This window comes from Lynx canadensis, chromosome X (genome assembly GCF_007474595.2).
Source record: "Lynx canadensis isolate LIC74 chromosome X, mLynCan4.pri.v2, whole genome shotgun sequence".
Lineage (NCBI taxonomy): Eukaryota > Metazoa > Chordata > Mammalia > Carnivora > Felidae > Lynx > Lynx canadensis.
In genome coordinates this window covers 110,000,043-110,024,282 of record NC_044321.2, presented here as the reverse complement: position 1 = coordinate 110,024,282, position 24,240 = coordinate 110,000,043, and the positions used below count along the sequence as shown (strand labels likewise).

At 44.5% G+C, this 24,240-nt stretch overlaps 1 protein-coding gene across 5 annotated transcripts in view; it reads left to right on the top strand.

Annotated features, from left to right (window-relative positions):
• ARHGEF6 (Rac/Cdc42 guanine nucleotide exchange factor 6) overlaps positions 1-24,240 on the top strand; it is a 101,759-nt gene that overhangs the window by 65,567 nt on the left and 11,952 nt on the right. For all 5 annotated transcript variants that reach the window (XM_030306338.1, XM_030306340.1, XM_030306339.1 and 2 more), the window contains 6 exons: positions 14,953-15,091; positions 17,355-17,414; positions 19,698-19,844; positions 22,560-22,646; positions 23,317-23,395; positions 24,013-24,158. In XM_030306338.1, coding sequence (XP_030162198.1) covers positions 14,953-15,091; positions 17,355-17,414; positions 19,698-19,844; positions 22,560-22,646; positions 23,317-23,395; positions 24,013-24,158 — 658 coding nt within the window. The remainder of the gene's footprint in view (positions 1-14,952; positions 15,092-17,354; positions 17,415-19,697; positions 19,845-22,559; positions 22,647-23,316; positions 23,396-24,012; positions 24,159-24,240) is intronic.

Genomic DNA, 24,240 nt, shown 5'->3' with positions numbered 1-24,240 from the left:
CAGGACTTAACCTGGAGACTAGATTCAGAATGGATAGGAGTTATAGAGACTGCTCACGGCCAAGAGGAATATTCTTCTCTCAATCTGGCTCAGACTTGAACTCCCAGAGCCGGACTGGAACACTAGTCAACACCAACCCTCGGAGGTGGTGGAATTTTGGGTTTTGTCCTGCTCTGTTAGGAGCGTTATTGACTTCATAGAGCCGTTAAGTAAGGGCATTTTTAAGGTAGAATTCAGTGGGTCCTACTCGAAGGTCAGTTTTTATTTCCCTGACCAACGTCGTGAATTCTTGTAGAATAGCAAACCCGGAAGTTGGAGTTTAAAGAAAGCGGAGCCGTGAATCTGAGTTATTTAGGCAAGTGGCTCAACTCCTTAGAGCTAATATTAGCTAATAATAGCACTGATAGTGTGCCAGGCACATGATGTAAGAGCCTATGAGGGAATTACTATTATTACCGTCTCTGCTTTACAGATAAGACATTGGAAGGTCAAGGAATCTGCCTGAGAACCCATAGCCGTTAAGCGGTTGAGCCAGAATTAGAACCCAGGTCTGCCAGACTTCTAAACAGATATGTTTGTTAAGATATATTTTACCTACAAAGAATGACTTAAATGCAAATTTAAGGAATTGCAATAAAGTGAGCACCCATGGTACACACCACCCAGCTTAAGAAATAAAACATTACCACTTCCTTTTTTATACACCAGGCTTACTGGGTTCGAATTCACATACAGTTAAATTATTCTTAGCATATTCAGAGTTGTGCAACCATCCCCACAATCAGTTGGAGACCATTTTTATCACTCCCAAAACAAACCCATCCTAATTGCCAGGCACTCGTTGGCACTCTGGACATTTCATTTAAGTGGAATCACACAGCACAGGGCCGTTTGGGTCTGGCTTTTTTCCCTTCTCGTAATGTTTTCCAGGTTCATCCGTGTTGTAGCACTTATTAGCACCTTGGTCTTTATTAATTTTTATTTTTTTAAGTTTATTTATTTTTGAGAGAGAGAGAGAGAGCATGCAAGTGGGGGGTGCAGAGAGAGAGAGGGAGAGAGAGAATCCCAAGTCACCTCCACCCTGTTGGAGCCCGATGACACGGGGCTCGATCTCAGGATCCGTGAGATCATGACCTGAGCCAAAATCAAGAGTCAGGCACTCAACTGAGTGAGCCACCCAGGTGCCCCTAAGTACCTTGTTTTTTAAATCACCAAAAAAAAAAAAAAAGATTCCATTGTTTAGATACACAATATACAGCATACAATATACAATATACTATATGCAATATACAGCATAATATTCTTCCATTCAAGGTGGTGGACATATGGATTGTGAATAATGCCTCTATGAACATTAGCTACAAGTCTTTGTGTGGACATGTTTTCATTTCTCTGGGGTGGACACCCAGGCGTGAAATCGCTAGGTCATATGAAAACTTATGTTTCACCTTTAGAGGAGCTGACAGACTGGTTTCCAAGGTGGCTGCACCAATTTATATTCATTCCCGCCATTTTTTATCATCAGCGTTTGTGATTGTCGCCATCCTGACGGGTGTGAAGTAATATCTCATTGTGATTTGCTTTGCATTTCCCTGATGAAGGATGCTGTTAAATATCTTTCATGGGCTTTTTGGCCATTTGTATAGCTTCTTTGGGGGAAATGTCTATTCAGATCTTTGCCTATTTTATTTGTTTTTAATGTTTACTTATTTTTGAGAGAGAGAGAGAGAGCGCGCGCGCAAGTGAGTGGGGGAGGGGCAGAGAGAGAGGGAGACAGAGGATCTGAAGTGGGTTCTGCGCTGACAGCAGAGAGCCCAATGCGGGTCTCAAACTCATGAACGCTGAGATCATGACCTGAGATGAAGTCGGACGCTTAACCGATTGAGCCACCCAGGTACCTCCATCCTTTGCCTATTTTGGGGGCACCTGGGTGGCTCAGTCGGTTAAGCTTCCGACTTCGGCTCAGGTCATGATCTCACGGTTCGTGAGTTCAAGCCCCGCATTGGGCTCTGCGCTGACAGCTCGGAGCCTGGAGCCTCCTTTTCTCCCTCTCTCTCTGCCCCTCCCCTGCTTGCACTCTGTCTCTCTCTCTTAAAAATAAATAAACATTAAAATTTTTTTTTTTAAATCCTTTGCCCATTTTTCAGTTGGGTTATTCCTCTTTTCACTGTTGACTTGCAATACTTTACATATTCTTCTTTATATCCTCTTATTAGATATATGATTTGCAGAAATTCTCTCCCACTTTGTGGATTTTCTATTCACTTTCTTGATGGGGTCCTTTTTTGTTTGTTTTTTGATGGTGTCTTTTGAATCACAAAAGTTTTAATTTCGAATTTGTCTTCTGTTGCTTGCACTTTTGGTGTTCTATCTAAGAAAACTATTGCCGAATCCAAGTCATGAGGATTTATGCCTGATTAAGAATTTTATAGTGTTATCTCTTACCTTTAGCTCTTCAATCTATTTTTAAAAGATGTTTATTTATTTATTTTGAGAAAGAGTGAGCAGGGGAGGGGCCGAGAGAGAAAGAGAGACAGAGAATCCCAAGCAGGCTCCACAGCTGTCAGCGCAGAGCCCGATGTGGGGATTGAACTCATGAACCTTGAAGTCATGACCTCAGCTGAAACCAAGAGTCAGATGCTTAACCGACTGAGCCACCTATGTGCCCCTGTTTAATCTATTTTTGAGTTAATTTTTCATATGGTATGAGGTAGGGGTCCAACTTCATTCTTTTGTGTGTGTATGTCTAATGTCCCAGCACCTTTTGTTGATTTCTATTCTTATAAATTTGTTATACTGTGTTTTATGTCTCAGAATCGGGTCTATCTTGGTGAATGTTCCATGTGAGCTTGAGAAGAATTTATATTTTGCTGTGATTAGATAAAGTATTCTATAAATGTCAACTAGATCACTAGATTGATGGTGCTGTTCAATTCAACTATATCCTTACTAATTTTCTATCTGCTGGATCTGTTTATTGATAGAGAGATGTTGAGGTTTCTAACCATAATAGTGGATTTATCTATTTCTCCTGTCCGTTCTATCAGTGTTTGCCTTGTGTATTTTGATGTTCCCTTCTTAGGTGTATTCATGTTAAGGATTATTTTGTCTTATTGGGGATTGGCCCTTTTATCTCTATGTAATGCTTCCTCTTTATCCCTGATAATTTTCCTTATTCCGATATCAGCTTTTTCTGAAATTAATATAGCTAATCCAGCATTTTTAAAAAAATTTTTAACGTTTATTTATTATTGAGAAACAGAGAGAGACAGAGCACGAGCAAGGGAGGGACAGAGAGGAGGAGACACAGAATCGGAAGCAGGCTCCAGGCTCCGAGTTGTCAGCACAGAGCCCGACATGGGGCTCGAACTCAGAAACCCAGAGATCATGACCTGAGCCGAAGTCGGATGCTCAACTGACTGAGCCACCCAGGTGCCCTGAAGCCAGCTATTTTTTTGATTACCGTTAATATGATATATCTCTTGCATCCTTTTCCTTGTATTCTGTCTGTGTCTTGTAGACAATATGCAGTTGAGTCTTGTTGTTTAACCCACCCTGACAGTCTCTGTCTTTTAATTGGTGTATTTAGACCATTTACATTTAAAGTGCTTATTGATATAGTCAGATTCATGTTTACCATGTTTATAACTTTTCTATTCATTGCACTTGTTCTTTGTTTCTTTACTATCCGCCCCCCCCCGCTTTTACTGACTTCTCTGATTTTAGTTAAATGTTTTATATGATTTCAGTTTATCTTCTCTCCTAGCATATTATACTTCTAAAAAAACTTTAGTGCTTTAGAGTTTATAATATCCATTTATAACTAATCTAACAGCACTTTCACATAACACTTTACCATTTCATAGGTAGTGTAGGTACTTTATAAAAGAGTATTCTCAATTCTCCGTCATCTCTTATAACATTGTGCTCATTCATTTTATTTTTCCATAAGGTAAAACCACCTAATATATCGTCACTATTATTACTTTTAAAAGTTATCTATTAGATCCACGAAGAATCAGAAGAAGAAAAGGTTTTCTTTTACCTGAATTTATTATTCTCTAACACTCTTCCTTTTTTAAAATTTATTTATTTTGAGAGATAAAGAGAGTGTTCCCACAAGCCAGGGGAGAGCAGAGACAGAGCGGGGAGAATCCCAAGTAGGCTCCACATTGTCAGCACAGAGCCCGATGTGGGACTCGATCCCACAATCTGTGAGATCATGACCTGAGCCAAAATCAAGAGTTGGACGCTTAACCAACTGAGCCACCCAGGCACCCCAACACTCTTCCTTTTGTATGTAGGTCCAAGTTTCCTTCTCTCCAAAGAACTTGTTTTAACAATTTTTGCAAAGGTGGTCTATTGGCGATAGTTTCCCTCAGTTTTTGTGTGCCTGGGGAAGTTTTATTTCTCCTCTACTTAATTTTTTTCTCTTTTATTTTTATGGTGACCAAAACAAACAAACAAACAAACAAACAAACAAAAACATGTAGCATGAGATCTGTCCTCTTAACAAACTTTTAAGTGTAAAGATCACACGAGAGGATTTTCCCCTGATCTTTACCGTGAGAACTTGGTTGGGCTCTTGGATGCAAAACCCACAAAAATATTTGGATCCTGAGACTGAGTTGCTGGGGTTTTTTTTAACTGTCCAGGTCGTCCACACTTAGACTCTTTAAAAAAAATTTTTTTTAATATTTATTTTTGAGATGCAGAGCGAGACAGAGCACGGGCAGGGGAGAGGCAGAGAGAGTGCTGGGCTTGGGGGAGGACACAGAATCCAAAGCAGGCTCCAGGCCCCAACAGACTCTTAAAATTAGCATTTGAATGTTTCTGCCAGTTACTGGAGCCAGTGGTTTGTCCTTCAGGGAAACATATCTCTGTTTTAAGTCTCTGTATTTACCTGTCTTTCCAGATTTGGGGGTGGTGGTTTCCCTGTGATCCCAATTCCTAGTAGATCTAAGAAAAGTCATTGATTTTTCAATTAGTTTTTTACTTGGGAGAATAGTAATGATGCCTTCCGAACTCTACATGTCAGAGCTGAAACCAGAAGTCCTTCAGTGATTTGTTTTGTTTTTTTGTGTTTTTTTTGAATTCTTTCTTTGGTAGTTGCTCTGATGCTTTCCATATATATCTTATCAGAATCTCCTCTATAAGTCACACTAAGTTAATTCTAGTGAGATATACGAATGTGATTCCTGGTATAACTCTGTTTCCTCTTCCCTTTTTGGGCTACAATTGTTATACATATTACATCTGTAAGTTACAAGCCCAATAGTATATTGCTACAAATACTATTTTATGTGTAATAATGAAAACGAGAGAAGAAAAGAGGGCAAGGATGTATGTATCGCATCAGTTACATTAACATTCTCGTTGACTATGTGTTTATTTCTTCCTGTGGATTTGAGTTACTGTGCTGTGGTTGTAAAATACATTACATTTCTATATGTTGCAGGCTTTATGCAATTGTTTTTACATTAGTTAAGAGAAGAAGGAGACATATGTATTTTTACTGTCTTTTATGATAGGTCGTTTTACATCTCTCTTCTTCTTACAGGTAGATTTGAGTTTACATCTGGATTTACTTGATTTTATCATGTAACTTTAGTATTTCTTGTAAGGTGGGTCTTCCAGCAAAGAGCTCTTTCAGTTTTTGTTTATTGGGGGATATTTTCATTCCACCTAAATTTTGTTTTAAGTTTATTTATTTATTTTGAGAGAGAGAGAGAGAGAGAGAGAGAGAGAGAGAGAGAATCCTGAGCAGGCACTGTGCTGTCAGCATGGAGTCTGACTCAGGGCTCTATGTGGGGCTCGAACCCACAAACTGAGAGATCATGACCTGAGCCGAAATCAAGAGCCAGATGCTTAAGCAACTGAGCCACCCAGGTGCCCCTTTTCCACCTAAATTTTTGAAAGATAGTTTGGATGGATATAGAATTCTTGGTGGGCAGTTTTGTTCCTTTACTTTGAGTATATCATTTCACTGCCTCCTTGCCCTTATTAATTCTGATGAGAAATTAGCAGTTAATCTTATTCAGGTTCCCTAGCGCACCATGAATTGTTTTTCTCTTTCTCTTTTTAAGATTTTCTCTTTGCTTTTGTCTCTCAGCATTTTTACGATAATTTATATATGGATCTCTTTGCATTTTTCCTACTTGGAATTCATTGAATTTCTTGGATGTGTAGATTAACATTTGCCTCAAGTTTGGGAAAGTTTTCAGTCATTATTTCTTCAAATATTTTTCTGCTTCATGCTCTCTTTTGGGACCCTCATGATGCACGTGTTGTTGTGCTTAAAGATGTCCCACATTTCTCTGAGGCTTGTTCATTTTTCTTTTTTTCTTTTAAATGTTTATTTATTTTTGACAAAGCAGGGGAGGGGCAGAGAGAGAGGGAGACACAGAATCCGAAGCAGGTTCCAGGTTCTGAGCTGTCACCACAGAGCCAGATGTGGGGCTTGAACTCACGAACTACGAAATCGTGACCTGTGCCAAAGTCAGAGGCTTAACTGACTGAGCCATCCAGGTGCCCTTCATTTTAATTTTTTAGAAAAAAATGTGTTATTTTTGAGAGAGAGGGAGAGAGAGAGGGAGAGAACGTGCACGCGCACACACACACACGTACACACACATGCACAAGCGGGGGAGGGACAGAGAGAGAGACGGAGGCACAGAATGTGAAGCAGGCTCCAGGCTCCGAGCTGTCGGCATAGAGCCCAGTGTGGGGCTCAAACTCACAAATTGAGAGATCGTGACCTGAGCTGAAGTCGGATGCTTAACCGACTGAGCCACCCAGGCGCCCCACGATGATTGTACTTTATAGCCTGAATTTCCATTTGGTTCTTTTTTTTATAATTTCTATCTCTTTACTGATACTCTCTGTTTGATGAGACATTGTCATTATAGCTTCTTGTAATTCTTTAAGCATGGTTTCCTTTTGTTCTTAGAACACATTTATAATGGCTACTTTGAAGTCTTTGTTAAATCTGATATTTTGTCACTCTCACAATTTCTGTTGTCTCTTTTTATCTCCTGTGTATGGGTCACACACTCCTTTTTCTTTGTGTGTTACATTAAAAAAATTTTTTTTTTCTTAACGTTTATTCATTTTTTTGAGAGACAGCACGAGTAGGGGAGGGGCAGAGAGAGAGGGAGACAGAATCCGAAGCAGGCTCCAGGCTCCGAGCCGTCACCCACCCTGGAGCGGGGCTTGAACCCACGAACCACGAGATCGTGACCTGAGCTGAAGTCAGACACTGAACTAACTGAGCCACCCAGGTGCCCCAGTGTCGTACATATTTTTTTTTTTTTTGAAAACTAGGCACTTTATGTAATTTTCGATTTAGCAACTCTGGATACGGATTCTTTTCTCCCCTCTTGGAGGGGGATGTTTTTGTTGTTGTTGTTGTTTGCTTATTTGTTTGTTTAGTGACTTGACTGGACTGTCTTAGTGAGGTCTGTTTTGCCCACAGCGTGCATCCGCTGAGGTCACGCCTCAGAGGGCACAGCCTTGGTCATGCACACACAGTCACCCCGAAATGACAGTGGTTTTAGCGGGGTTCTCTTTGACCATCTCTCCCTGATTTTCCTGTTAAGCTGTTTACCCCTGGGGGCATAAATTGATCTGTCATCTGATCCAATTAAGTTTGCGCAGGGGTTGTTTTTGAGACCAGTCTTTGAAGTTTGTTCTGACGTTCTTAGCTGTCTCTTTCCTTGGTTCTGTCTAGTGACCTCAGTGGCCTATGGTTTACATTCTTGCTCTTAATTAAGAAAAGCTGCCAGCGCCCTCTCATTTGCTCACCACCAAAATCTTCATTGTTTTTGCAAGAGCCTTTAGGCTTGGATTTCTCCTCTCTCTCTCTCTTTCTTTCTTTTCTTTCTTTCTCTTTCTTTCTTTCTTTCTTTCTTTCTTTCTTTCTTTCTTTCTTTCTTCTTTTTAAAGTAGGCTCTGTGCCCAATGTGGGGCTCAAACTCATGACCCAGAGATCAAGAGTCTCATGCTCTACCGACAGAGCCAGCCCCGAGCTCCTCCCCACGCTCTTTTTCAACTAAAACCAGTTCCTTTGGGGAGAGCTCCAGAGCCCTCTGTTCTTGTAGGCTGCCCTCCTCCCCTGGCAAAATCTTTGTGCCAGTGGTCTGGGCACGGCACTAGCCTCTGCCTTTCTCTGCTTGCCTCACCCCGCACAGAACTTGTGCCCAACAGTGAGTGGGGGTGAGGGTGCGGGGCCCCGGTATTTTCAGCCTGCCACTCCTGGGTAGAGCCCCCTCCCTATGTCTGTCTGTGGGGGTGCTGAGCACAGAAGGAAGCCTCCGGCCTCTCAGCCACCCTTGCCAGGAATTGGCTTTTTCAGTTCAACGTTGAAGCACATGAGATATGCTAGTGAGATATGGTGTCCTTGGATTGGAAGCGAAGGGGAGAGGGGCACCTGTCTTCTTGGCCACTAGGGTCTCTGTCAGGCTGAGCTGGGAAGGAAGGAGAGGCGAGGCGAGCAGGTCCTGGCTCAGGGGCCATGAACTCTCCCCGTTCTGTGTGAGTATAAGAATGTTTTCTCGAATACGTATTTTTTCACTTATCGTTATGCCATTAGGACAGTTTCTAGAGGCCTTAAATGGTTGCTTTTATAGTTTCCACCAGCTTGCAGGTTTGTGGGTTAAATGAAGTAATGTACACCAAAGTCTCTGGCTTCGGGCCCCCCCTGGCTGGCCCAGTCCGTCGAGCGTCCGACTCTTGATTTCGGCTCAGGTCATGATCTCATGGTTCATGGGATCGAGTCCCACATTGGGCTCTGTGCTGACTGCACAGAGCCTGTTTGGGATTCTCTCGCCCCCGCCCCTCGCTTTCTCTGCCTCCCACCTCTCTCTGTCTCAAAATAAACAAATTTAAAGCAAAACCAAGGTAGTCGTCACCACCCCTTATTTCGACTTTATTCATCTGCTGCGAGCTGCTAGTTCCTTTTTAGAAAAAAGGTGTGTAATATTTCCAGCACACAAAAACCAGAGATAAAATAAATCCCATCCAGGTAGCCACCGTTCAGCTTATAAAACAAAATATAGCTGCAGCTGGAGTTCTGTGTGTGTGCTCCCTCGTATTTCCTGCTTCTCCGTCCCTCACCGGAGGGGACCGCAGTCCTGGATTTGTTTCTGTCATTTCCAGGAACGCTCTCATACTTTACCACCCATCTTCAATAAAGAAAAAAAAATGGGGGGCGCCTGGGGGGCGCAGTCGGTTGAGCGTCCGACTTCAGCCAGGTCATGATCTCGCGGTCCGTGAGTTCGAGCCCCGCGTCGGGCTCTGGGCTGACGGCTCGGAGCCTGGAGCCTGTTTCCGATTCTGTGTCTCCCTCTCTCTCTGCCCCTCCCCCGTTCATGCTCTGTCTCTCTCTGTCCCAAAAATAAATAAACGTTGAAAAAAAAATTTAAAAAGAAAAAAAAAGAAAAAAAAATGGTTCAGAGACATTTTTCTTGTGGCAGATACATAAACATCCTGTGTGTAAAAGGGAAAATTTCTTTTTTTTTTAATTTTATGTTTGTTTATTTTTCAGAGAGAGAGGGAGAGTGCGAGCAAGGGAGGGGCAGAGAAAGGGGGGCAGAGGATCCAAAGCAGGCTCTGCGCTGACAGCAGAGAGCCCGACGTTGGGCTTGAACTCACGAACTGTGAGATCATGACCTGAGCCCAAACCAAGAATTGGACGCTTAACCAGCTGAGCCACCCAGGTGCCCAAAGGGCAATTTTTTTAATACCAATAAAAAGAGATCCCTCTGGGGCGCCTGGGTGGCTCAGTTGGTTAAGCGTCTGACTTCGGCTCAGGTCATGATCTCACTTTTCGTGAGTTCGAGCCCCGTGTCAGGCTCTGTGCTGACAGCTTGGAGCCTGGAGCCTGGTTCGGATTCTGTATCTTCCTCTCTCTCTGCCCCCTACCTGCTTTCTCTCTCTCTCTCTCTCTCTCTCTCTCTCTCTCTCTCTCAATTATAAACTAAACATGGAAAAAAGAGATCCCCCTCATGTTCGCTTACCATTTTTATGAGCACATATTCTTTTCCTTTTAACCTGAGAGTAGCAATTCCAGAAACAGTGTGCCTCAAGTAGCAGACTTCCGTAGTGTTCAGAGAAGTTTCTGTTGTAACTGTGTGTTAAAATGTTACTGACTGCATTTCCCCATATTCGGAATTTAATGTTATGAATAACCGTAGAAACTCCTTCAAACATTATGATTTAAAGTTTGTCACATAGTTAATTTAGAGGTTCTCAACTTTTGGGGGGGGATTGTATCCGGTTTGCTTCCTTTGGGTTGGTGATGTTTTTTGAGAATTTTATACTATCCCTTGAAATGATGGAGGACTCATTGGAGTCCCATAGAACGGAATTTTTATCGAACCTTTGATTTGCATGTAAGGAGTGAAAATTAAATTGAAATACTTGGGGGGTTTCCCCAGACGTGGTTCTAACATAATCTCAGCTGTTTTACATGCATTTTGTGGCGATTTATGCTGACACAGTAAAGGCGAGGCGTAGTTGAATGAAATTTCCAGAAATTTCAGTCTAAAATCCTGTTTTAGACGAAGCTGTCAGATGAAATAAGGACTCTGGTGGGTTTCTGTTCTTTGCCTGCCGAATCTGTGGATGGTCAGACGCTGGAAAATCACTGGAGCCTGGGCAGGCCAGTCAGTCGAACTTCTCCCTTTCAGCCTGCAGGTGGCAGTATCATACCAGAAATGCGCCTGACAATGGGCCATGAGGTCTAAGGCTTTAAAATTCATGGCGTGTTAGCACCTGGTGAAAAATGCAGTAATGTATTATCTGAATTTGGATATAGAGGCAGACCCCCACCTTGATGTGTCCCCATATTTACATATATTTGAATGGCTGCCCCAGTCTTTTGTTATCCCCTGGTTGAGGTCTTTTGGGATTTCCCCTCTCTCTCCCCTTCAGGCTTATTACTGAAGCTCTTCCTTCTTCCTGGGATTAACCTCTCCCTTACAAAAATACCCACTTCTCTCCCGCGCTCTGGTGTGGCTCCCATCCTTTTGACGAGAGAGAGGGGCCCGGATTTAAAGAGAGAGCAAGGAGATGGGAGAATGAGCGCTAAGACAGGTCTGAACCCTACCTACTTCTGTCTCCATTGCAGCGACAAACACCGCTGGGCCCTTTCCCTCTTGTGAGTTTTCACCCTCTGTTTACCATGTTGTCAGCAACAGAAGACTTTGAGAAAAACCCAAAGAACTGTGTTGTGTATTTGCCTCGGGACAAGGAGCGTTGGGAACATTCTGAAAGTAACTTCTGTTCCGTTTGTGTCTTGGAGGAACCGGGGAAGGGGTCAAGTGAGACTGGTCAGAAAAAAAAAGTGGTGGGAACAAAAGAGAAGCAGACAGCCTGGTCTGTGGGACGAGGTGAATGAAAAAGGAATGATAGGGATCCACCCAGCCCAGTTGAGTGGCATCCCTGGGGTCTTCCACTGGCCAGACTCCCCACCCCCACCCCGGGGCCTCCAACAGAGTGATTTCCATGAAAGGGGAGTGGGAAGGAGGGGGCTGTGGAGGGGAGATCTCTGATCCTTTTCCAGCTGCTCTAGGTAGACCTCTCATCATTCAAAGTAGAAATCTCTGGGGCGCCTGGGTGGCTCAGTCGGTGAAGCATCCGACTTCAGCTCAGGTCATGTTCTCACGGTTCATGGGTTCGGGCCCCGCGTCGGGCTCTGTGCTGACAGCTGAGATCCTGGAGCCTGCTTCCATTCTGTGTCTCCCTCTCTATCTCTGCCCCTCCCCTGCTCACACTCTCTGTCTCAAAAATAAATAAATGTTAAAAAAAAAAAAAAGTAGAAATCTCTGCAAAGATTCCACAGAAACACTCTTATATGATGTGGTTAAGCTCTGTATAGGTACTATAAGGTAAGATAGTTTTCTGGAGCTTTCCAGCCCTACCCAGAACGTCCCAGAGCCCCATCCACCATGCATTCTGTGAGGTACACTATATGTTGAGTCTAAAACGGCATCCATACCTTGACAACTGCTTGTGTTTTATAATATCACGTGTACAGAACATGTTAAGCTTGAAAAACAAGTCAGCCCGTTGACATTTCCAATAGGCTGCATAAAGTTAAAAACTGCATTTTCAAGACAGCTTGTTCTTTGGTATCACAATATATATTTGAGTGTTTCATTTTTGTATAACGATATTAATTTGTGCATTAAATTTATCGGGCTAAGTAAAATGTGTCTTTTAGGACCTATTAATTGTAATGGGCAGTGGCTTTATTAAGACCATTTTGTTCTTCCGTTGCACTCGTCAAATGTTCATTTCTTCCTGATAGCCGATGATCTCATGTTAAATGGAAAAAAAATTTTAATTCTCTTATAATATTAAGCAAGCCTAGAAGTTGGAATGCTGCACGGAAAGTAATAAGAAAGTACATGCTAACATTTGCTTTTAATTGTTGTAACCCCTGTATCAATTAGAGTTAGAATATTGAGGATGCGGGCAATTCTGTAGTCATAGAAAAACTTGTTTACCCAATTGAAAAGAAATTAGGAAAGTGATTTTCTCTAAATTACATTTCTTCTCAGATGCCTTCTCCAAGTTCAAGTTATTTTCCTAATTATATTTTTTATGTAATGAATTTTTAGACCTCCTTGTGCTCTTGGTTGGAAACTTAACATCAATTGAATTTCCATTAAGCTGGAAATCACAGCTTAATGGTAGTTTTTAAAGATGTGATTTTAGCAAAAGGTATTTGCCTTGGCATAGTAATAATAGTAATAAAGATGCATTTTCGGGCTGAAGTTTACAAAATACTTTTCTGTACAGAGGCAACTTAGCTACTTACTCAGGAGTACTCTCTCTTCCTGAATCTCAGGTTTCTCATCTGTAAAATGAGGGTAACATCTGTTTTGAAGTGTTGGCATCCATATTAAATAAGAATGAATGTGTGCAAAGATCTTAGCATGAAACAGTAGCCTTCTAAACCCCAATACCGAATCTTCAGAATTTTAGTAGGGAGTAGTTTTTTTTTGTTTGTTTTTATCTTTTGTTTTTTTTTAAGTTTATTTCTTTATTTTGAGCGAGAGCGTGAGCGGGAGTTGGGGAGGGGCGGAGGGAGAGAGGGCGAGAGAGAATCCCAAGCCCGTTCCTCACTGCCAGCGCAGAGCCCGACTGCGGGGCTCAAACTCACGAACTGTGCGATCATGACCTGAGCTGACACCGAAAGTTGGACGCTGAACTGACTGAGCCACCCAGGCCCCCTTGGTTTTTTGTTGAAAGTGTTTATTTATTTTTGAGAGAGAGAGAGAGCGCGGGCTAGCGAGGGAGGGGCAGAGAGAGAGAGGGGGGACAGAGGATCCAAAGGGGGCTCTGTGCTGACAGCAGCGAGCCTGATGCGGGGCTCCAACTCATAAACCGAACCGTTACTCACGAACCAAACCATGAGATCATGACCTGAGCCTAAGTCGGGCGCTTAACCGCCTGAGCCATCCAGGCGCCCCTAGGAAGTGGGTTTTATCTCTGTTGTACAGATGAGTCAGCTGAGGCTAGGTAAGCAATCCAGGGTGACCAGACCTGTTTTACGACTGCAGGTCAGGGTACTTCTCTCCTCTCAGGGGCTTCGGGGGCCAGACTGCAACAACCGATGACAGTCCTCGGTGTGGATTGTCAGGTGTGACCTCTCCCATGCGATCCAGCTTCCGTTAAGGCAGTGACTCCCAGCCCATTTTCCCTGCACGGCATGTTCCTGGGACATCAGCTGAAACGCCATCCTTTTCTCTCTCACTCACAAAAGCCCAAGGAGGGAGGGTGTCTATTAATAGGGGTGACCTGCCATGCACCCCCTCCCCAAGTTTCCTTGAACACAAGGAAGTAGGTCATTTTGTAGGAGAAGGTTCCTGATCGAGGGTGATGAGAAAGATTGGTGGGACCAGTAGGAGTCTACAAAGTTAAGGCTTGGTTTTGGAGGCAAGCAGAGGTTCTTGAGTGAGAAAGGAAGAGGCTTAGAGCCGTGGTCTGCAGGACGGCTTGGAAGCAAAAAGGCCCGGAAGCCAGGAGACCAGTTGGGCTCTTGGAGTGAACCAGATGGGATGAAAGAAAGGTCCGAAGCAAGGCAGTGGCAGCAGGAATGCAGAGGAATAAACGCGAGACTGATTGGATACGCCCGGGCAAGCCAAGAGGTAAAAGGGGCCAAGTAATAAGCAGAAGTTTCCGAATAGGCTGGCAGGTAGGCAGTGGGTGTCCTTCTTTAATTTTATTTTGCATAAATGAATATTAAAATGATCTTTCAGCCCCAGGCCTCAATATCATGCGGGGGGGGGGGGGGAAAGGAGACAATCCAGATGGTGCAAAAAGGCAGAAGAAGCACGAGCTTCCTGGGCACAGTTCACAACATATGAATAGCGTTTTTCTTTTAACCGAGTTGTTGCCTTATGGGAATTGTCTGTGTCGCCTGCCGCACTGGTTTCAGATCCTAGGCTCCGTGACTTTGTGGTTAGTCACACAAACACGCAGCTATCCGAATTTTCACCTTGATTCTGAACATTATGAGTGGGTGCCCGGTGATAGGGAGCATGTGGTGAGTCGCTACCCTGTGCCTTTGACCAGCCAATAACTTGAATGTTTGCGGCGACTGAGAAAATACTTTTTAAAACCGTATGTTGGGGCGCCTGGGTGGCTCCGTCGGCTGAGTGTCCCACTTCGGCTCAGGTCATGATCTCACGGTCCGTGAGTTCGAGCCCCGCGTCGGGCTCTGTGCTGACAGCTCCGAGCCTGGAGCCTGCTTCGGATTCTGTGTCTCCCTCTCTCTCTGCCCCTCCCCGACTTGCACTGATGTGAATGGGACAGCATTTGGATTAGCGCGACTAACTTCTATTTGGTTTTATATTGTACGAAACATGGGAAAATGATGCTTGGTTGATAATTCTTTGCATAGAACATGAAGCAATAGCAAAGCCACGTTCGTTCTTTTTCTAGCGATGATCTGGAACAATTTATGGAAAGTCAAGGTGCGTCCAGCCCAGGTATCCTCATTTTAACAACCAGCCTCAGCAAACCGTTCATGCGACTGGAAAAGTATGTTACTCTCTTGCAAGAGCTGGAACGCCATATGGAGGTAAGGGAAGGCCACGCATGGGCCTGTGCTCTGGAAGAAGCAGCCAGTCTCCTTCCAGACTAAGCTTGTCGAGGAATTCAGAAAAGGCCTGGGTTTCAAATTTTACCTGATTCAATCTTCCCGCTTCCCTGGGCTTCTAGTTTTCCTCATTATGCAGCAAAATAAGGGGGGGGGGGAGCATTCCTTTATTTCCCCCTTCTGGAGATTTTTTTTAAAGTTTTACTTAGTTTATTTAATCTTCCCACTTTTACTGGGGTCTGATTGACAAATAAAAATTGTGTATATTTAGGTGGTACATTGTGAGTTTTAAAGTGTTACAATATGATGGTTTAATATATGTCTACATTGTGAAATGATTCCCAGAGCAAGTGAATTCACACCTCCATCACCTCACAGAGAGGATGAGAACACTCAGGATAGACTCTCAGTAAATTTCAAGTAAACGACACAGTGGTGTAAACTGTGACCACCACGCTGCACATTAGATCCCCCGAATTTATTCATCTTATGACCAAAGGTCCCACCTCCTTCACTACTCAGTATTCATGATCATTCCCCTTCTCGGTCCAGCCGCTTCTCTCAAGCCCATGCTAACCGGTTGACTTAGGTTTTCTTCATCTGTAGACGGCAGTTCAATCAAAATCAACCAAGATCTTCCCTTGTTCCGGTATATGAACCAACCTGACTGTGGGAGACAAACAGAGCAAAACGTCAGAAAATAGAAATACCGCTTTCACTATAGACAGGGGTCGATATCTCTACAGCCCTGTGATCACTCAGCTTTCTGACCCTGGATGACACTGGAAGATTCTGGTATTTCCTTAAAGATCCATAGACGGGTCCAATATTAGTTTATCTGTCTACGCATCGTAGATCTACACCAAAGTTCCCTCACGTTTTTGTTTATAAACTTCTAGTTGGCTTGCCCCAGCCGTGGCATCGCTATAATCTTCTCTGAATATTAAGGTTTGCACCGAGGCCTGATAACTGAATATTATTTCATTGAGAGGCCCAATCCTTTTCTTAAAAACCAATCGACAGGGATAGCTTCCAGAATTGTCCTTGTGCCATCGAGCATGGGCGCCGGAGGTGGTGTGGGTGGGAGAGGAGGGCCCTCTGGGGGAGGCGGCGTTTACCCTAGTTGCTCTTCCTGTGTCTGGGGAAAGGTTTTGCGGTTTTAAAGGGCTTGATTATCTTTAAAGAAAAAGGTTGCACGCTGCCGGTCTCGTCAGCATTTGTAAGGATTGAAAGCATGTACTCTGAGCAAAAATCCAGAAAGCAGCGGCACCAGTTTCTGTTACGGCTCAGGGCTGAGGCGCTAATATGGGCTCCGTTTGAGGAGAAGACTCCCCAGATGCCCCCGCTGCCGGGATCCTCTCTCTTGACCTTCCTTGAAGTGGAACCCGTGTTCCCTCCTCTCTCCCTTTTCTGTTGCTTCCAGTTCTTGGCTTGGGGCAGACCCCTGGTCTGTTCAGCCGCGTTTCGTGACCCAAGGCTGGCCGAACGGCGGATTTTCCCCTTCCATTTATTCCAGCTGAATTCCAAAGGTTAGGTGTACATATACCCCCAAGGTGGGGTACGCAGCTGCACCCCACGTGCCCCCCATGTTAGGTATACAGCTTCCCCAAGCATCACCCCTTTCCCTTCGTAGTAGTTTTTGAAGCTGTCCACTCTTCGGGGTTGTAAGTACCGTGGAATTGCGGACCATATGTAAGAACCTCGCTTGCAAAAGAACACACGGTATGAAGCTTGGAATTGTTTTCCCCGTCTGCCACGTTGAACCCGCCGAAAGAAAATGGAGGCATTTTAGGAAACGAGATTGGATCGATTTTTCTCCGACCACTCCTCTGTTTCCGCAACTCCCTACCTCTGGTCACTTATTAACAACGTGGCCTGACGATGCCCCCCGCCAACTCATGGTTATTTCTTATCTCAAGTATAGCAGCAAAAGGGGAAACGAGAGCTCTGGCCCCAATAACCGCACCTGGTATGTTGTTGCCAAACCCATGATGTGTTACCGGCTGTCTTAATTTCTTGCTCGCCTGATAATCGGAGGTGCCGAGATTCCAAAGGCTCAAGTGCTGTTGTATTATGCAGTCTTTAAATTTGTGTTACCACCGCCACAACGGGGATCCAGAACGGTTCCGTCATCCCCTCGGATTTCCCCTCTCTTTGCAGCCGCAGCCCTCCTCCCACCCCTAACCCCTGGCGACCGCTCATCTGTTCTCCTTTAACGTTGTTTTACAATGTATTCCTTTACTAGGATACACATCCAGATCATCAGGATATTCTGAAAGCAATCGTAGCGTTCAAAACTCTCATGGTAGGTGATGCTCTCAAATTATGATTCTCCGTTGTGTATGCGTTGTTCCTAAAAGAGTGATTTGTGTGTAACGTCTCTTTCCCAATGCAAAGGTCTTTAGAGTGGAAACAATAAGCTTTGGCGACAGTATCGCAGTGATTGTTTCATTTAATTTTGTCTTCCAAAAATCATGCTCACCTATGAAAGGTTGCCGGGCCGAGGGTATAAAGCACTCACATTTGAAGTCTCTGCCACATTAAGCATTGTTGTGTAGGTGGGGGGTTTCCTTTTGTCTCTTTGTCTTTGCCCCCGTGTCGTTCACCTTGTGTCTGTGCGACTTGTCACTCACTGATAGCCATCGGTGCTGGATTCATCTATTTATGCCAAAGGGTGTGAGTTTTACTCTTTGCGTATGAAAAAGAAGTCCTTCATCAAATCTAAAAGGAAAAAAACCCTACTAAAATGCAACTGTTTTGTAATCTTGTATCTTGAGCATGATTGTTAATGTCTTCTTGAACCCACTGATGTAAAAGCACTTGGTGGCCTTTTAGGAGAAAACAAAGCATCACTTTGGGTGATTGATTAAGTTTAGCTTCATTCTAGACATTTCTTTTTTTTTTTTTATGTCTATGTATTTATTTTGAGAGAGAGAGAGCAAGCAAGCAGGGGAGGTGCAGAGAGAGGGAGAGAGAGAGAGAGAATCTCAAGCAGGCTGTCAGTGTGGGCTCGAACCCACGAACGGTGAGATCATGACCTGGGCTGAAACCAAGAGGCAGACGCTTACCCTAGTGAGCCACCCAGGTGCCCCCATTCTAGACATTAATGTAGCATTCCAAGGGATTGGGATCCATGGTTAGTTGTCGCTTCTTGCTATAAGGTTGTGATGCAACATTCGCCATCACCTCATTTTTATTGCTGTCGAAAGATCAGTACCTGATGCGTCCACAGGTAAACAGCAAGTTGAAGTCCAGAGTAAGGTATTACATTAAATACCTTTTGTCGTCATAGGTCACAAACAGTTTAATCTTGGCAGTTTTACATGGCATTTATTACTATTTGGGTCCCTCTTATTTTGTCCTACGTAAATGGAATATAAAATTCCTTTTGAAAACAATATTTCTTTCTGACCATAGTACATGTTGTGAAGCTTGCTTTGATGGTTCTAGTATATTTATTCCCACTTTAGATGCTTCAGAAACATGTGTCCAGTGAACTGATTTCTTCAAGTTTCCATTTAGCCGAAAGGGGCAGCAGAGATTTTATAGAAAACACAGCCCCCAAGGAACTGTGACATTTATTTAGAAACAGTAACATAACTAACCATATGCTTATTTTCATATTCAATTTGGAGTAAAGGCTGTTACATTTTTTAACAAATGTGTAAATACTGTTAAAAATTATTCTAAGATGGGGGCGCCTGGGTGGCGCAGTCGGTTAAGCGTCCGACTTCAGCCAGGTCACGATCTCGCGGTCCGTGAGTTCGAGCCCCGCGTCGGGCTCTGGGCTGATGGCTCGGAGCCTGGAGCCTGTTTCCGATTCTGTGTCTCCCTCTCTCTCTGCCCCTCCCCCGTTCATGCTCTGTCTCTCTCTGTCCCAAAAATAAATAAAAAAAAAAAATTATTCTAAGATGACTTCACATTTTCTGAAACAGTGATCTATATCTATCTATATGTAGATAGATAGATAGATAGGTAGATAGATATAGTATTCATACCCCACATTTTGTTTCCTGGTTTGTGTTTTCACTTTGTATTCATAAAATTCAGTTGTATCTCTTTCTTACAATTCTTTTAGGAACAGAATTAATGTAGTATTTTTTCTCCATACCAACCTACTCCCAGTCCCTAAACAAAGTATAGGCAGTGCCTCTGTTTCGTTGTAAGGTCTATTTGATTCACTGCGGCAGGAGAAATTTAGTTTTCCCTTTTTCTAGAGCCCCTGGAGTCATTTTGTGTTTGTTTGCTTTACTAAGCTGTCGCTTGGTTGGAAACTGAGCGTGTGTTAGGAAAATAAAACGGCTTGGTGACGAGCTGGAAAGGAGCTAGAGCAGGGACCCCAGCCAGCCACTCGTTTTGGCATGGAGAAAGGTGGCTCTTCCTCGCAAAACCTCTGGGGGCCCCAGGCTAGAGCTTCAGGGCCGTGGGTCTCTCTGTCCGTGAGGAACGGATCTGGTGATGGGATTCGTGGTGAGGAATCAGGACGCTGTGGAAATCTGAGAGCCCAAAGCTTCCTCTAACTCTGCTCTTGTTTTCGGTCTGTTTCGCAAGAATTCCTCTTCCAGTACGTTCTGTTTTGGTTCCATAGGGGCAGTGCCAAGATCTAAGGAAGAGAAAACAGCTGGAGTTGCAGATACTTTCTGAACCTATTCAGGCGTGGGAAGGAGAGAGTATTAAAACCTTGGGGAATGTTCTGTTTATGTCACAAGTAATGGTGCAGTATGGAACATGTGAGGTAAGAGGTTTCACAGCTCAACGCCATTGCTGCCATCTTTCCTCTCGTTCTTCTTTGATTCGTTCGTCCGTCCGTCCAGGCCAGGTTGCTCGAACGTGCCAGGAAACCGAGTGCCTCTTCTTTGCCCCACACTCTGCTAGGTGCTGTGGGAGAGAGGAGGAGAGACCACGCGATGAGCCGTGCCTTAAAAACAGATGAAAACACAGGCTGCGGCCAGAAAACGAACCCAGCTAGTCAGTGTAGATGGTGCGCCTCAACAGTGGGTTGCACGGAAGCTCAGAGAAGGGAGAGAGCAAGGAGGCTGTGGAGAGGGGACTCGAGGAGGAGGGCCACGAAGGGAAAAGGCGAGCATGTCGTAAGGTAGAGGTCCTTCTTATCTCAGGAGAGAACAGGAGCGTGGCCTTTTGCTGCAGGAAGGCGAGGAAGCCGGTCTCTCGGGAGCAGAGGAAGTGTGTTGGGAGAGGGAAAGCCGTGGAGCGAGACCGAGTCAGGTTATGAGAACGCTGGGCGTCAGGCAAGAGTCGTTCGGATCCACCCAGCAGGCAACAAGGAACTGTTAGAGGCTCGAGTAGTAGAGAAACGGGAGCAAAGGGGTGTTTATGATACTTAACCTGACTACCACATACGTCAGGTAAACAGAAGGACCGGCTGGGTTGGCAAGTGAGCAGTACCCCCCCGCTTCCCCACGAAGCTGGTGGGGGCAGAAAATGAAACTTCGGGGCCAAATCTGAGCCCCATTTAGGAGGGAAAGCCGATAGGAAGCAGTGACGTATGGGCTGGAGGAGATGATGGCTGCCATCTTAGACCTCTTAACTTCCAAGTGACCGTGGGTCTCCAGGGGGAGATGTCTTGTGGGCGGCCATTAAAACAGTAGAGAAACGTGGGCGGGAGGTCAGAGTTAGAGGCAGGGAATTAGATGTCCCTGACAGATGTGCCTTCCTAGGAAGTAAGTATCCAGAGAGAAGCACGGAGGGCTGAGATGGAATAGGTCTTTTAGGAAGGGGGCAGTCCAGCGAGGGGGGAAGGTTGGTTATGTCACCTGGCCTGATTTATCGGCTGTTAGAATTGCCTTCCCCGTCCCCAGACATCTTCCTATACTCCCTGGCAGGTCTCTGTCAGAGATTCATTACTTTGGGTTAATAAGCAATCTCATTTAAGACGCAGATACCCTGGGGAAGGTTGGTGGGTGCTGCAGAAGGTTCAAAGGTCAAGCAGTATGGAGACCAAGAAGAAGCCATCGGATTTTGCTAGAAGGCAGTTATTGATGGCTCGGAGACAGCGGTGGGGCTGCAGTTAGGGAGGAATCAATGAGGAGAAAAATGAAGGCAGCAAGTCACTTGGCCATAAAATACCGAGAAACAGGGTACTGACATACCTCGGGAGATCCTGGGGGTTTGGTTCCAGAGCGGTCTCTCGGTGTGTATAAAAGTTATCTCCACGCTACGCAGTGGTTTATTAAGTGTGCAATGCCATGTAGTCTACCAAACGGGCTTACCTTAATCAAAAATCCTTTATTGCTACAAAATGCTAACCATCGTCTGAGCTTTCCGTGAGTCATAATCACTGATCGCAGATCCCCATAACAAATACAGTAATAATGAAAAAGCTTGAAATATGGCAACAATTACCCTAACGCAGGGATGCCACAGGCCTTCAGTCTGTTAAAGAACACGACTACCTGTGACGCGCAATGAAGTGAACCGCAAGAAAACAAGGCAGGCCTGTATTATATCGAAGGCGCCACGGGGGCCCGGGAAGGCCTGTTAGGACAGGAGATGTGCGTATGTTAAAGGCAAAAGAGGAAAAGCTCATTAAGCAGGCGACGCTGCTGGAAGGAGGAAGAAGAGATTAAGTGTCTGTAGAAGGGCATGGAGATAATTGGAGCTAACATGGCTGGACATGTAAGCCGAATGTAATTAAAAAAAAATTTTTTTAATGTTTATTTATTTGTGAAAGAGAGAGAGACAGACAGAGACAGGGAGACAGACACGGGGAGACACAGAATCCGAAGGCGGCTCCAGGCTCTGAGCTGTCAGCACAGAGTCCGATGCGGGGCTCGAACTCACGAACCGTGAGATCGTGACCTGAGCCACCCAGGCACCCCTGGATGTAATTTTTTCCGCATCTACTACATGTGCATCTGTTTGTAGAGTTCAGAGAAGCCCTCACGTGTAAAATCTCCCTTGGTGCCATTTTCAAAAGGTATTTATTTCTTTGTTTCACATGAGTACGATAGTTTCCATGTTCTTACTGATTAAAAGTAATTTTATGGATAAGATCTTAACACACATGCCAGAGCATAATACATTTCCTATTTCAGGCTTTCCTACCTGAAAGCCCCTTCTGTTTTGCTACTTTTCAGAGTAAAATCATTTTCATTTTGTGAACCTAGAGACTTGTGCTTTGGCTACAGCTTGCGTAGCAAGGCATTAACTGTGTGACTGCTCAGGCATACGTACTTGGGAAACAGGCACGTTATTTGTATTTAACCGTTATGTATAGGAAAAAGAGGGATAAACTGTGGCTTTATATTCACTTCGAAGTCGAATTCAACTAGTCTTGTGCTTTTAAGTTGGGTATCTTTTTTAAAAGGTCACTGTTCACGTTTCGTTGCCTTATATAAGCCCTGTGATATACGACAGTGACTCCACAAATTCTTAACAAACAAAATGTCCACTTTCTGTCCTCCACTTAATATTTTCCGTTTCACTTTAGGAAAAAGAGGAGCGGTACCTCATGTTGTTTTCAAGTGTCTTGATAATGTTATCCGCAAGTCCTCGGATGAGTGGCTTTATCTATCAGGTCAGTAGATTTCATATAAAACAAACAGCAGGACCCAGAATGAAAACAGGTTTGCATCCCGTTGCAATATCTGTTCTATGGCACTAAAAGCTCCAGCCAGAAAATGCAGAATGTTCCGACCCTTTGTTGTAATTATACAGCTTATAAGAGCAGATGTTCCTTAGATGGAAAACCTTTGTATTGCTGTAATGAGTTTATCTTGAACGTCCATCGTGCTGGCTGTGAGCTAGGTTACGAATGTTCCGATAGAAGTCCTTCCACTCGTTGGGAAATTAAACTTCCTTCAGTCCGCTCCCCAAATATGGAGTGCTATAAGTTACTGTTGCTTATTATAGCTGGCCTAGCAATGACTAATGTTCATGAAACTGGAAAAAAAAATTTTTTTTGAATCTTTACTCTGTTGACTGATTCTCCGGAAAATGTGTTAGAAAACAAGTAAGCCTGTTTGTAAATCCTGACCGTATGGTTTAGGATGTGTTAGCAAAACACAAGCCACATTGCCCCCTTGCTTTCTCGTCTGATCACATTTGAAAGCAGGGAAGCATGCAGGCCAGAGAAATATGTCGAGCCCTGAATCAGCAGTGATTTCCGAGAGGGTCAGAAAATCTAATAGACATAAGCCGGGGCACATCTAACCACAGAACTGATGGGAATGTTCCTTTTCTGATAGGGAAAAATACCAGTCGCGGGAATCGTGGTGACCAGATTAGATGAAATCGAAGGAAATGACTACACATTTGAAATCACAGGTAGGCACTCTTGTCTTTTTCAAGTAGCTACTTGAAATCCTTTTTGGAATAAAGTGGGATTCGAGTAAGTAAAAGCTATTATTTTCTGCTCTAAGTCCGTGAGCAAGTTTTACCTGGCCACAGCAAGGTGTCTTCCATTTTCTGGGATAATTAGGGTCCGGCGATAGAAGCAAGTCTCCTGGCCACTCAAAAGCCTCAGCGTGGCCATTGGTTTCAATCTTTTCTTGCGTCGGAGCTACTTGTTAGAACTAACAGAATGGACTGATGTAGAGGCACAAATTGAGCAGGCCTGGTAAGGCCTGACCTTTTGGCCTACGGTCCCTTTTGCCAGGCCCGTGTGATTTCCATGTGACGGTTGCGCTCTGCACCGAGAGGGCGCAGCAGCTCACGCTGGGATGGTGGCCCCGGGCCTTACCCCCTTCGTTCCCCAGTAGGGAGCCTGAGATCGGATGTTGGCCTTGCTTCAGCAGGGGTTTCAACAGGGGTTATCTCATCGGTGTGGACACTCATGGAAACAGACACCCCAGCCTTAGTTGCTCGACGTGTGTTCATGAATGAGGTGAACTCAAGGCCCTCCGTGTCTTTTGTCTCCAAATGCTCCCAATGGGGCAATGCAGGTAACCTAGTAGAGAGGACTGTGGTCCATTGCAACAACAGCCAGGACTTCCAGGAATGGCTGGAGCAGCTGTGCAGACTGATCAGGGGACCTGCCTCTTGCAGCTCGTTATCCAAAACATCGTCGTCGTCTTCTGGTGCTCATTCCGTAAGTTGTCCACTTGTGCGGTCCGGGGACTCCTGAGTCTCTCGTCACACCTGCCTGCAGAGGACTTACAAGAAGCAGTGAG